At 44.2% G+C, this 15,260-nt stretch overlaps 1 protein-coding gene across 1 annotated transcript in view; it reads right to left on the bottom strand.

The window, feature by feature from the left end:
• The window catches only part of LOC121872227, a 30,930-nt gene that overhangs the window by 79 nt on the left and 15,591 nt on the right, over positions 1–15,260 (bottom strand). Inside the window, exon 4 of the mRNA XM_042374894.1 lies at positions 34–7,153. Coding sequence (XP_042230828.1) covers positions 34–7,153 — 7,120 coding nt within the window. The remainder of the gene's footprint in view (positions 1–33; positions 7,154–15,260) is intronic.

Raw genomic sequence — 15,260 nt, forward strand, 5'->3', positions numbered from 1 at the left:
CTCTACCACAATAGAATCCTCAGCTCCCTCTACCACAACAGAATCTTCAGCTCCCTCTACCACAACAGAATCCTCAGTTCCCTCTACCACAACAGAATCCTCAGCTCCCTCTACCACAATAGAATCCTCAGCTCCCTCTACCACAACATAATCTTCAGCTCCCTCTACCACAATAGAATCCTCAGCTCCCTCTATCACAATAGAATCCTCAGCTACCTCTACCACAATAGAATCCTCAGCTCCCTCTACCACAATAGAATCTTCAGCTTCCTCTACCACAACAGAATCCTCAGCTCCATCTACCACAATAGAATCCTCAGCTTCCTCTACCACAATAGAATCTTCAGCTCCCTCTACCACAATAGAATCCTCAGCTCCTTCTACCACAATAGAATCCTCATCTTCTTCTACCACAACAGAATCCTCAGGTTCCTCTACCACAATAGAATCCTCAGCTTCCTCTATCACAAAAGAATCCACACCTTCTACCACAATAGAATCCTCAGCTCCCTCTACCACAATAGAATCCTCAGCTACCTCTATCACAATAGAATCCTCAGCTTCCTCTATCACAATAGAATCCTCACCTTCTACCACAATAGAATCCTCAGCTCCCTCTACCTGAATAGAATCCTCAGCTCCCTCTACCACAATAGAATCCTCAGCTCCCTCTAGAATCCTCAGAATAGAATCCTCAGCTCCCTCTACCACAATAGAATCCTCAGCTCCCTTTACCATAATAGAATCCTCAGCTACTTCCACCACAATAGAATCCTCACCTGCTACCACAATAGAATCCTCAGCTCCCTCTACCATAATAGAATCCTCAGCTACCTCCACCACAATAGAATCCTCACCTTCTACCACAATAGAATCCTCAGCTCCCTCTATCACAATAGAATCCTCACCTTCTACCACAATAGAATCCTCAGCTACCTCTATCACAATAGAATCCTCACCTTCTACCACAATAGAATCCTCAGCTCCCTCTATCACAATAGAATCCTCACCTTCTACCACAATAGAATCCTCAGCTTCCTCTATCACAACAGAATCCTCACCTTCTACCACAATAGAATTCCCAGCTCCCTCTACCACAATAGAATCCTCAGCTACCTCTACCACACTATAATCCTCACCTTCTACCACAATAGAACCCCCAGCTTCCTCTACCACAATAGAATCCTCAGCACCCTCTACCACAATAGAACCCCCAGTTCCCTCTACCACAACAGAATCTTCAGCTCCCTCTACCACAATAGAATCCTCATCTTCCTCTACCACAATAGAATCCTCAGCTTCCTCTAACACAACAGAATCCTCACCTTCTACCACAATAGAATCCTCAGCTTCCTCTATCACAACAGAATCCTCACCTTCTACCACAATAGAATCCTCTGCTCCCTCTACCACAATAGAATCCTCACCTCCCTCTACCACAATAGAATCCTCAGCTACCTCTACCACACTAGAATCCTCACCTTCTACCACAATAGGACCCCCAGCTTCCTCTACCACAATAGAATCCTCAGCTCCCTCTCCCACAATAAAATCCTCAGCATCCTCTACCACAACAGAATCCGCAACTCCCTCTACCACAACAGAATCTTCAGCTCCCTCTACCACAATAGAATCCTCATCTTCCTCTACCACAATAGAATCCTCAGTTCTCTCTACCACAATAGAATCCTCAGCTTCCTCTACCACAATAAATTCCTCACCTTCTTCTACCACAATAGGATCCTCAACTTCCTCTAGCACAATAGAACCCCCAGCTCCTTGTTCAGTGACAACAGAAGCTTCACCTTGTTCAGCGACAATAAAAGCGTCATCTTGTTCAGTGACAATAGAAGCTTCACCTTGTTCAGTGACAACAGAAGCTTCATCTTGTTCAGTGACAACAGAAGCTTCACCTTGTTCAGCGACAATAAAAGCGTCATCTTGTTCAGTGACAATAGAAGCTTCTCCTTGTTCAGTGACAACAGAAGCTTCATCTTGTTCAGTGGCAACAGAAGCTTCACCTTGTTCAGCGACAATAAAAGCGTCATCTTGTTCAGCGACAATAGAACCTTCACCTTGTTCAGTGTCAACAGAAGCTTCATCTTGTTCAGTGACAACAGAAGCTTCACCTTGTTCAGCGACAACATAAGCTTCACCTCCTTCCATCATATTAATACTCTCAGTTTCTTTGTCCACAACATTATTCTTGTCTTCCTCTACCAGTGTGTTACCATTACAGCCATCTACAGCAACAGTATCCTTCTGTCTCTTATCCCTATCTTCTTTGGCCAACACACAACTCTCACCGTCTTCCGTTACTGTAGAACTTTTACAATTTTCTACCTGTCCAAATTTTGTTCCTTTGTTCACATCTGCATTATCAGTTTTCAGTTCCGCAAAGCTATTTTCTCTGTCCACCACCCAGTCATGGAGAACTTCTGCTGCATTGTCTGCCATTAGAGTCACCTGTTCCTGCTGCAGGAGTGCTGCTACTTCGGTTGGCTCCTCATCTTCGTCTATGGTGGAGAGTCCTGAGTTGGTCTCATCTACTGGTGTCTGTTTACCGTCATCCGTTGTGATGACGCGGAAGATTTCCTCCAGCAAATCTGGATTATGATCTGGTAGAGAGGTTTTTGCAGAGGTCTCCTGGGGACTTAGGGATCTGTTTTGTTGTAAACATGTGTCGTCGAATTCATTTAGTTCCTCAACACCTTCTTCGTGTTGTGGGCTGTCTGTGAGAATGAATTCTGTGTCAATGTCTGGGGTAAGGTTTCTACTGCCGGAGCTGCTACCCGAGAGTGCCCGGATCACAGTCACACGGTCCCACGAATCTGTCCCATCACTCAGTTCCTCTGCTTCTGGTTCCTTTACCGACGCCTCCGTGCCAGGACTCAGCTGTTGCTCCTCCTCTCTGAGCTCTATGCAGTAGCTCAGCATGTGTTCCTCATCCTTATGCTCTATGCTGGGTCCTGTTGCAAGGTTTGGTATCTCTACGTCCACTAACTCTTTACCAGTGTTCAATACTTGTTCCTCCCAAGTCCCCATGTCAAGGTTCAATACCTGCTCCTCCATCCTAGGTTCTGCCCCAGGGTTTAGTGTATTCTTTCTTCTAGGCTGTATGGTAGGGCTCAATACTTCAGTCCTTCTAGGTACTGTTCTAGGAGTCAGTACCTGTTCTTCTCTCAGGTCTGTTCTAGGAGTCAGTACCTGTTCTTCTCCCAGGTCTGTTCTAGGAGTCAGTAACTGTTCTTCTCCCAGGTCTGTTCTATGGGTTAGCACCTGTTCTTCTCCCAGGTCTGTTCTAGGAGTCAGCACCTGTTCTCCCAGGTCTGTTCTAGGGGTTATCACCTGTTCTTCTCCCAGGTTTGTTCTAGGAGTCAGTACCTGTTCTTCTCCCAGGTCTGTTCTAGGGGTCAGTACCTGTACGTCTTCCAGGTCTGTTCTAGGGGTTATCTCCTGTTCTTCTCCCAGGTCTGTTCTAGGGGTCAGTACTTGTTCTTCTCCCAGGTCTGTTCTAGGGGTCAGTACCTGTTCTTCTCCCAGGTCTGTTCTAGGAGTCAGTACCTGTACTTCTCCCAGGTCTGTTCTAGGGGTCAGTACCTGTACTTCTCCCAGGTCTGTTCTAGGGGTCAGTACCTGTACTTCTCCCAGGTCTGTTCTAGGGGTCAGTACTTGTTCTTCTCCCAGGTGTGTTCTAGGAGTCAGTACCTGTTCTTCTCCCAGGTCTGTTCTAGGAGTCAGTACCTGTACTTCTCCCAGGTCTGTTCTAGGGGTTATCACCTGGTCTTCTCCCAGGTCTGTTCTAGGAGTCAGTACCTGTTCTTCTCCCAGGTCTGTTCTAGGAGTCAGTATCTGTTCTTCTCCCAGGTCTGTTCTAGGGGTCAGTACCTGTTCTTCTCCCAGGTCTGTTCTTGGGGTTACCTGTTCTTCTCCCAGGTCTATTCTAGGGGTTAGTACCTGTTCTTCTCCCAGGTATGTTCTAAGGGTTAGTACCTGTTCTTCTCCCAGGTCTGTTCTAGGGGTCAGTACCTGTACGTCTCCCAGGTCTGTTCTAGGGGTCAGTACCTGTTCTTCTCCCAGGTCTGTTCTAGGGGTCAGTACCTGTTCTTCTCCCAGGTCTGTTCTAGGGGTCAGTACCTGTACGTCTCCCAGGTCTGTTCTAGGGGTCAGTACCTGTACGTCTCCCAGGTCAGTTCTAGGGGTCAGTATCTGTACGTCTCTTCGCTCTGTTCTTGGGGTCAGTATCTGTACGTCTCTTCGCTCTGTAGTAAGAGACAACATCTCGTGTTTAATGACTTCGGTCTCAGATTTTGTTGATTCCCTCGAGCCTTTAACGCTGTCTGGATGAAGTGGATCTGTTGTTGCACTGACAGTAGTGTCGGCGCCGCTCCCATGACCTGCATCTTCAACGTGAGAATTATCGCTATCCTCTCCATCGAAGTTATATATAGCTTCTTGTTTACTTCTGCTACACATCGATTGGCATTCCTCATCCTCTTCAATGGATTTGTTTTTTTGTTTATCCTTCTTTTGCATGCATTTGTCTTTTCTCATTCCTTCTCTTGAAATTGTTTCACTATTACCATTTGTAATACCAACGTCTTCATTTTGTGGCTCGTCCCCAAAGTCCTGCATTTCTGCCATGTTTGATCCTTGTGAATTTGAGTATTTTGGGGAGTTCAATAACACCTCTCTACCATTACAAACTTGAACATTACAAACACTTTGTGTTTTTGTAATAATATCAATACTTTTCTGCATCACATCTTTGATTAGTGCTTTACTTTCAGTCGTCGGTAATGCAGTCTGTTTATCTTGATCACAACCAATACTGAGAGAGTCCGAAGAAAAACTGGGGTCATCTATGTCGATGAAGCCACTCTCCAGCAGCACCTCCTTCCCACTAGCAGTGTAGCCGATAATCTCGTACTGTTCCTGGGTCTTGTCAACACAACTCTCCTCCTTTACTTCCTCAGGAGTCTGGAGAAACTCATCATCAGAAATCTCATTATTTTCCGTAATTAAGTTTTCACTGATCTCCCCCACGCCATCACTCACACTGATAATATCATTCTCCTCTACGATGGAGGAATTATCGATAACGTCCACATCACTTTGCGACCAGTTCTTGTCAGAAAAATTACCACTTTCGATAGTACGTATGATTTCGGAACGGTTACTATCACTTTTATCGTTTGTTTTCGAGAAAGACTGAAAAGTGTCTGTGTCGTAGTCATCATCATCTGGTCCAGCTTGTTCAGGGTTAACATGCCCAGATTTTTCGTTCATCTCCGTAAATGCACCATCATTCTTTTGTGTCTGTTGAACATTTATTATATTATTGCTTAGTGAAAGATTTGACATTATTCGATCTGTGGCCTCAGAGGTCATCGTTGCACCACTATCATCACGCCTACTCACTACCTCCTTTTTTTCTGTAGAGGACCGAATGTTCACAGGCAAGCGAGGCTCCGTCACTGACTCATCCTTTGCGTCATTCATAAGATTCATCTCTACCTGCCTGGGGCTGTATTCTTTCACTGCAATATTCCTTCTGGAAGTTTGATCATCTGTGGAGTTGGAGGCGGGGGTCGACTCTCCAGACATTGAAGTGTAGGTATCAGAGTAGTGCGGGGAGCAGGTTGGGTTGCTGTGTATCCTATCTTGAATTAGACTCGTAACTGCGTTTCCTTTGGATGTTTGTCTATTTATTGAAGTGTTGGAAGAGCCAGTATGATTAGCTGCTTTCGGGGAAGATAATTGCAAAATGTCAGAATAAGAAGTTTCTGTGCATTCTGAAGAGTAAACCAGCAAGGGTGTATTCTTTATGTCCACAGCTTCTAGACTGTCCAAAATATCGGAATCGCTTGTAATATGAGCATTTTCATTCAGATTATTTTTCTGTGAACTACTTGATATTTCCTGATCACTTCTGCTTTCTTCTCTGGCAATTGTGTGCGCAAGTTTTACCTCATCGAGGAGGACATCATTTATTCGCTTCCCAGTGAGAGCAAGGCTTGAGGTGGTGTCAGGGAGTGGTTGTCGCCGGGAAGCAGCTCTTCGTTTCTCCATGCGGGCCGTGAGCCTCGCCGGCAGTGTAGGACACACATCCAGGTCAGATGTCACGTTCTTTATTGGTACATAAAAAGCCTGATTAGCCGAGCGTTGTGTGATGTTCTTGCTCTCGTCCTCCTCCAGGCTGTCGTAATAGACTGACTCAGCGCCTTCACTCCCTAGAGAGTTTCGTCGACGATGGACTAGGCTAGTGTGTCGAATACTGTCCATACTTTCAGTCTGTGATGAAGAATCGGTTAAAGCTGTTGGAAGAATTTTCTTTTGCAGTGTCTTCATCGACATATGTTTTGATACCCATTCTTTCCTTTGCGACCGTCGCCCCTTTTGTGAGTCCGGCCTTCCCACTGAGGTCGGCAGAGCTCCTAACAGCGGGCTAGCACGAAGTACTGCTTGGGTTTCACTTTCTATGAATCGGTTCATCTTTTGAGCCCATTTTTTGGAATTTTTCTGCATTTTTTCTCCAGCCTTGTTTGCTTCATGTATGTGTGGTGGAGTGACAGTGGTATTAGTGGTGGCCTTAGTGTCGTCTTGATGACTCCGCGGTGGCACTACTAGCAAGCCCCGCGCGTCCCCAAGGGTCCCCAGAGTAGCTATTGTCTCGTAAACCACTGCGGAACTAACACAGCGAAAGTCTCGTAGATCTGGCATGGAGCTGCGACGATCTAACTTGGGTCGAGGAAGTACCATGATATGACTATCTAAGGGAGGGCGGTAGTCGGCCAGCAAACTCTCTGTGTCTCTTTCTTCTGAGGTAATACTGAAAGTGTCACTGAGAACTTGGGTGGTGCCCATCTTGTAGCCCGACTCTCCAACATTCTTGCTCCTCAGCTGCCGGGTTCTTGCCTCTAGCTCTTCAGGAGGCCATGTTGGGTAGGGCTTCTGGTTTTCGCGGATGATGTCATCAGTAGAGCCCGGAGGAAAGGGTCGTGTAGGTGGTGCAGGGACACGTCGGGGGGGAGGTCCTGGGGAGTGGTACTGGGATGGCGGCCGGGAATGTGTGCGTAGGAACCTGTCGCAGACCACCTGTTCCTCCCTGGGGGCTCGACGCCGCTGATATGGACTTAAAAAGGCTCGTGCTCTGTGGGAGACGATCAATATGTAAGATAAGATGTCGTCTAAAAGTGTGAAGAAATACTTGATAACATCCTAAAAGCGAGACTAAATACAGACCATTGCAACATTCTACAAGTGTGACTAAATACAGCACTTGACAACATTCTACAATCGTGATTAAATACAGCACGTGAAAACATTCTACAAGTGTGACTAAATACAGCACATGACAACATTCAACAAGTGTGACTAAATACAGCACATGAAAACATTCTACAAGCGTGATTAAATACAGTACGTGAAAACATTCTACAAGTGTGACTAAATGCAGCACCTGACAACATAATACAAGCGTGACTAAATATAGTGCGTGAAAACATTCTACAAGTGTGACTAAATGCAGCACATGGCAGCATTCTACAAGCGTGACTAAAATAATACAGTACGTGAAAACATTCTACAAGCGTGACTAAATACAGGAAGTGAAAACATTCTACAAGCGTGACTAAATACAGCACATAAAATATTTTACCAGTGTGAACAAATACTTGACAATCTTCTACAAGTGTGTACAAATATATAATAACTATCTACAGGTATAAGTAGGAGACAAATTATGTAAACTAAGAGTGATTAAATCTCAGTTAATCGACACTAACTCTCCACAAGAGTGAGTTGATATACTGTACAGGGTGTTCCGTAAATACCTTTCATAATTCAGGGGGTGTATTCCTGAGACACAAATAAAGATAAATGAATAAATTACTAAATGTCAATTCGCAATAGTTTCGGAGTTACAGCACAGGACATGTTTGGAAGGAATGTAATGAAACCTTTATGGGTGTAAATGAAACATCCAATGGACAGCATGCTGACAACCGTTTCTTTCCATCTTTAGTGCTTTTTACTAATGAAGCAACGATTTTAAGAGATGACATTATTAATTTGCACAATATGCATACCTGGTCTGTTGGCAACCCACATGCAGTGGACCTGTAGATCTCATCAGGTACGATTCGCAATCAAGTTTGAGCCGGCATTATTGGTGACTACCTTGTTGGCCCATCTCTTCTGTCCCAGTGACCGACAGGTGTAACCTACAGACGTTTTCTTGAGGACATTACTACTACTGCTGGAGGATGTGCCCATTAGATTCTGGCAGCGTATGTGGTTCCAGTATGCTGATGCTCCAGCTCATTTTACGAGAACGACAAGGGAATACCTAAATGTTGTGCATCCTGGAAGGGGGATAGGGCCCTGTTCCATGGCCACCTCGGTCACCTGACATAAATCCCCTTGAATTTTACCTGTGTAACTCTGAAACTATTGCGAATTGACAATTTGGTCATTTAGTCGTTTATCTGTATTTATGTCTCAGGAATACATCCCTGATTTATGAAAGATATTTACGGAACACCTTGTATATGGTAACAATCTTCCACAAGTATAGATTGATTTACAATATTTTTTTCATAGGTATTCCGTATGTATAATTATTTCTTCTAAGTATTTGTTAACTTACGAGAATTGTTTATAAGCATGAGTTAATTTATGATAATCTTTTAAAAGCATGAGTTTATTTATGATGATATTTTATAAATATGAATTAATATATGATAACCTTTCAAAAATATAGGTTAATTTATTATAACATTTTATAAATATAAGTTAATATATGATAATATTTCATAAATATTAGTTAATATAGGATAATCTTTTATAAATGTGAGTTAATTTATCACAATATTTTATAAGTGTTAGGCAATTAATAATATTGTTCTGATAAATGATAAAAAATAGGAGGTAATCAGTAATATTATTTTACAAGTGTGGGTTATGTTATGACAATACTTTGTTACAGTGAGCTAATTTGTAATGACCTCGACAATGTCACGTCTTCTACCACGAAAAAAATAAGTTTGAGACAGTAAGAACCACCAGCACTAGGACTCTACCTCACATCTCTAAGGCAGCTCTATCACACATACACACACACACACACTTTTAATGCATATTTGTAATGCAGTCTCATCATTCATTTCCCCTTTCTTTCATTAGCATTTCACCTTTATCTTCATCCCCTCTCGTGTTATGTCCATCTCCAACTACATTCTCTATTTCCCTACCATCTCTCTACATTTACTTTTTTCATCTTAAATTAGTTTTGCATTTCTTGTCATGAATTCTCTTGACCGTTCTGTCTGCCTTTGTGTCATCTCCTTACTCTGTCTCTGCCTTTCTTATAATCCAGCAGATATGTGCAAAAATATGAGCGAATTGTGACTTTAATGATAAAAGCATGAAATTTGGTACAGAGTTAAGGAAGGTATAAAGGAAAAATTTTGGCTATAGTGTAACATCACCTTTTGCATTATATGAATATTCACCCAAATGTATAACACCAAATTATTCACAAAGTTATTCAACAATGACTCAGTAGTTATTCATGTTATACACGCTGAGCTTGTAACTCTTTCAGAGGGCAGGCGAGGTCAACCTGACGAGTCAAACACCTCGCCCGCTCCTCCTCCCTTCACGCTCCAGTCATGGCGTGACCACATAAGGGGACAGACGTGCCCATAGATGCTCTTGACTTCCCGATCGTCCCATAAACGGCCCCCTTAGCCGGCAAGTCTTTGCCAGCATAGGGGGTCGACATAAACGTCCCAGAAGAGGCTCTCTCATGGACGCAGACATATCTGATACGGATGCCATCGCCAACTCGCCTGGTCATACTGAATCCAATACCCTTCAAGAGTCAGACCCCAGTGATTATGACAGTGCCGGTAATTTTTCTATGGTAAACACTAGCCGGAGTGGAAACACCAATGCCACGGACCCTATCACCCTTCCCTCTGCCAACCAGCCAAGTAAGCTGAATCTGCACTTCCCCAAGGGCTCACTGAAAACCGTTGAGGAACGGTTAAATTGGAAGATGAAGTACTGCAGACAACACGGTCTCAACATTCAATTCCGACAAGATAAGAACCGGAACTTTATCAAGTGTCAGACTCCTGAGCTCTATGAAACACTTAATGCTGTCGGGTTTGACGGGGTTGTTCTGGTGCCCCACCGCACAGTAGACGCTGATGAATATTGCACATCCTAGTGAGACGATTCCCCCTATATGCTGACATCGAACATGCATGTGACTTTAATTCTAGTATACTCAGTATACGTCGACATTACCTGTCAAGTGGAAGGGAAGGGAATGCCCAACCACTGTGGAGGCCCACCCAATCCTCCCACCACTTTATGCAGAACCCTATCATCCAGGGCCTGCTTTTTGTGTTATCTGTTCTCATTGGGGTCACATCTTCACTGCCTGCTGCCGACGTGATCATCCCAGATGTCACTTCTGTTCACGTAACCATAACTCCGCCGCCTGTGCCCAGGAAATCAAAGACCACCTTAATGGGGGTGGTGTGGGATATGTAGTTGATCCCAGGTTGATCCATATTCTGGAGCAGGGTGGTAATATCGACAATATATACCTAGATTTTGCCAAGGCTTTAGACAGTGTACCCCACGAAAGGCTGAAAATCAAACTGGAAGGGTACGGAATTCGGGGAAATATCCTAGCATAGATAAAAGACTTTCTACATGACCGCAAGCAGTGTGCGGTGATTAATGGCACGAAATCATCATCTGTACCTGTCACAAGCTGGGTACCACAGGGCAGTGTATTGGGCCCGCTGTTGTTTGTTTGTTTCATAAATGACATGCCTGACGTTGTACAGTACACTCCTCCATACAAATATTTGCCGATGACGCCAAGTTATTTCGGGAAATTAATAACCAAGCAGACTGTGAAGAGCTGCAGAAGGACCTCTGTGGGCTCCAGGAATGGTCGAAGAAATGGCTGCTGAGATTCAATGTCACGAAGTGTAAGAGGATGCACCTGGGGCGTACCAATGGTAAGGAGGCGTATCATATGTCCTAACGGGTTGAAGAAACTGCACTAGTTGAGACTGAATGTGAGAAGGACCTAGGTGTGTATGTTGACAATGAGCTGAAGTTCTCGGGCCATTGCGAGAAGAAGGTAAATCAGGCAAATAAGTTAGTGGGTCTTATAAGAAGGTCGTTCAGATATCTAGACGGTCCGTCCCTCGTAACGATCTTCAAGAGTGAAGTGCTTCCCCACCTGGAGTACTGTCACCCTGTCTGATCCCTTGATATGTTAGGGACTGTCAGTTGGTTGAAAATGTTCAAAGGAGGGCTACCAGACTGGTGCCTGCACTTTGGCACCTCAACTAACCTGAAAGATTGGAGCGCCTGAACTTGCCCAGCTTACTACAGACGGGCAAGGGGCGACCTAATTGAAGTGTATAAGCATTTCAAGGAGCACTACTCAGTCGAGTGTCCTTACTTGGAGCTGGCGGACGCTTGCCCCACAAGGGGTCATAGCTCAAGATTAAAGAAGCCGCAGGTCCAGAAAACTGTGAGGACAAACTTTTTCGGAGTGAGAGTTGTAAACTCTTGGAACAATCTACCAGAAACTGTTGTGATGGCACCGAGTGTGAGCTCTTTCAAGACCAGACTTGACCAACACTGGAGCAGGTTCAGGTACATTCAGGAGCTGGTGCATGCCCAGTACTTGCCAACAGTGCGTAACAGATATGTGACCGATCGCCCAAGCAGCTAACGAGTCGATCAATTGGTGAAGAGGTTAAAAGAAAAAAAAAGTAACAGAGACGTGACCGATGCCCAAGCGGCTAACGAGCCGTTCAGTGATGAAGAGGATAAAAGTAAAAGTAAAACTGTGGCGGCCAGAATAATACTGACTCACGGCAATGCCCCAATCGCCTGTCTTTCCCAGGGGAAAAGCCTCCCCGGAGGCCGAGTCTACCACAACGCCCCCCCCCCCCTAGTCTACCAGGCCGCCTCCCTCTGGGTCCCCTCTGTCTCCAGCAACGCCTTCTTCAACAACACCTGCCCCTGCTTGGCCTCACCTGGCTGCAACACAGCAGTCCCAGCCGTCTCTTAACTCAACTACTACTGGGCCTCCTCCCCGTCTCTACTCTGACGCTGTCAAGCCTTGTGCTCCCACCGGTCACCCCCACAATCCCCCTCCAGTGATATAGCACAGATCATATCCCTCTTCCAAGAATTTTCCAACCGTATTGAAAAACTTTTCGTTACATTCTGTACCACCATCTCCGACCTACTCTTGCCCTCTGTTGCATCCCGGTCACTCCTCTCTTCTGGTTTGACACAAGCTGGTAGTCCCTCTGCGAGCCCCCCCACCCGCTCTGCTCACGGGCTACTCCACCGCCGGCGGCCTTCACTACTGGTTTAACGCCTACCCGGCCTGCCCTGGTGTGCCTCAACCTGTCCACCCACTGCAAGCCGCGCCCGCTACTGTGTCTGTGCTGTTTCGACCAGAGCTACCTATTGGACCTGAGGACACCACCCCCGGCTACCCGTACCCCAACGGCATGTCGACGCACACGCCATCACAATCACACTAAAAGGTATGTCCCTCAATATTGTCAATGCCTCTCTCCACCCCTACTGTACCTGTCCCACCACACCATATCACCTCCACCCCCACTGTACTTCGCCATTCCTAGTACAATGGCAACCCTGAGCCTGGCCCCACTGTTTGTAAACATTTTGGTCAACCCTACTCTCACACCCTTTCTCACTACATCCTCACTTGCCCTATGACCTCCTTCTACAGGTCCCCAGCCGTTACCAACACCTCTTCCCTCCCTGACCAGATATCCCTCCTCCTAGTGACAGGCCTGGCACTTGACATTGTTAGGGACCGCCACACTTTGCCATAAACAGATAAATTGTACCCGGAATTTTCCCCCACAAACACTCATCATTCTGTCACTTTATGTAACTTGCTGACAAAACCCATGACCCTTCAGGCTTTTACGCCCATAATGCATGGGTTATAAAGGCAAGCATTAACTACGCATGCTTCCCAAATGGACGCTGTAAACGCTTCTGCGCTTCACCTTGCACAGGATGTAAGGGGGTGCCCAATAAACTAGACCCCTCGGGGGCAATCTAAAATCTAATCCCTTCACGCTCGGAGGAGATAGCAGAATCTTACCACTACTCAAGAGGTGAACACCTAACTTAAGTGTTCACATATATAAGAGTACTCAAGACAATTTCCCGGAGAGAATTCACAATACATTCTCTCCTAAACTCAGGACTGTGAATATAGATGCTTCAACAATAAATGAAAGCCCGGAAGAAGTGTTAACATCGGCCTTGCCACTTAAGAGTTCCAGAACTTACTTAAAACAATTGTGTGTGATACCCCAAAACAGCTATCACAATAGAGCCACTGAAGATTCTTCCAGTGATGGCTGTGGCGGCCATTTTTGTTTTGCCATTACAGCAAATTCAATCATTTGACAAAATTTTAAAACTAATCAAGATAATCTTGTACTTGAAGTGTCTGTACCCATGTTTTCAGGGTCGAGGATTGCAATAAAGAAATCATAATAACTGTATTGTATGAATTTATTCTATAATCATATATACTTTTGGTCAGTATACTTTTTGTTATATCTGATCCAGAAATGGCAAATGAATAATTTTAGGTTTCAAAGGAAACGTAAAAGTCACAATGAGACTGTCATCAAGAACAGATGCAACAATTCCAGAAAGCATATTTCACTAATGTGCAGTCACTCAAAGATGGCATCAATGAAATGGGAACTCCATTTAGCGACAACAGCACATATCTTCTGGTGCTTGTCAGCAGAGAGCTGGCAGACCTTTCTGTGTGCTGTGGCAGAAACTGTATGGAACCTGGAAGAATTGGAACAAGAACAGTATGATGCCTATGTCAAAGACCGTCTTATAGATGTGACTTAAACCAATTGCTGACAAGGTTGGAGCAATTACACACTTTTTAATCAATTACAAATACAAATACTTGACTGAATTTTTAATTACAGTTACATTTCAAATGATCAATTACATTACAATTACAATTTGAAAATCAAAAGTTCAATTATAATTACAATTACAAGTTTCTACATACTAGTTCATCCTTTGAAAAGAAAACCGCCATGCTGTCTAGTTATAAGTGCTAAATCCGTATTGATGAATATGTTTCACTTAAAACTATTGTGAAAAAAGCAGACATAGGCTTTCAAGATTCCAATGCAGTCCATGTATACTGCAAGTTACACATAATATTTACAAAGCTGGGAGTTTTCAAATAATTCACCATTACACTTTATCATTAACAATGACTGGAAAGAAGCGACAACAAGTTGGGTACTGTTGGCTGTGAAATAATTTACAGCAATACTGAAAACTCGCTATTCTACGTCTCTCTACTCTAGTCCTTCAAAATTAGTTTGAAGACACTTAGGAACCTTTCCGGAGCCTGCTTTACGTTCTGCACTTACCATCAACACAATATTGTCTGATGGTGGAACTTCAGCTCTGATTACCCTTTTTGATTCCTGTCCAGGACGTGTTCAGTAGTGTAAGTTGCCAGGCAGAGCGCTTATTTACTGTTTCATGGATCACAGTGCATTTGAAGTCTATTTTAACTGAACTATATAAATATGTTACATTCTTAGACATGTTATATAAAATAGTACAATCTTATATAGAAAGAACTAGCTTTGATGGGGATTTCAAACTGGGCTAGAAGAGAGGTTGGAGGGACTGTTGACAACAAACCGACAAATTGACCTACCTCACTTGACTCCCAAATTTTTCGCTTGATATTGCCATAAACGTTACTTCCATTATGTATTTACAAATTGCTGCCATTCAACGCTTACAGTACATATTGAGGAATGCAAACATGAGGTAAAATAACCAAGACTTACCAAGTAACTCGGGGAAGAAATGCAAAAGCGTCGGACTGCCTCCACCTTTAACACTCATAAGAACATAAGAACATAAGACTGGAGGAAACTGCAGCGGGCCTATTGGCCCATACTGGGCAGTCCCGCTTACACCCAACCCCTGTTGCTCATATAAGCATCCAACCTATGTTTGAAGCTATTCAGCGTATTCGAGTTAATGATGATATTTGGTAACTTGTTCCATTCATCCACTACTCTGTTTCCAAACCAGTGTTTACCTATTTCACGCCTAAATCTAAATTTGTCTAATTTAAAACCATTGTTACGAGTTCGCTC

The sequence above is a fragment of the Homarus americanus genome, unplaced genomic scaffold, assembly GCF_018991925.1.
Source record: "Homarus americanus isolate GMGI-L3 unplaced genomic scaffold, GMGI_Hamer_2.0 scaffold5589, whole genome shotgun sequence".
Lineage (NCBI taxonomy): Eukaryota > Metazoa > Arthropoda > Malacostraca > Decapoda > Nephropidae > Homarus > Homarus americanus.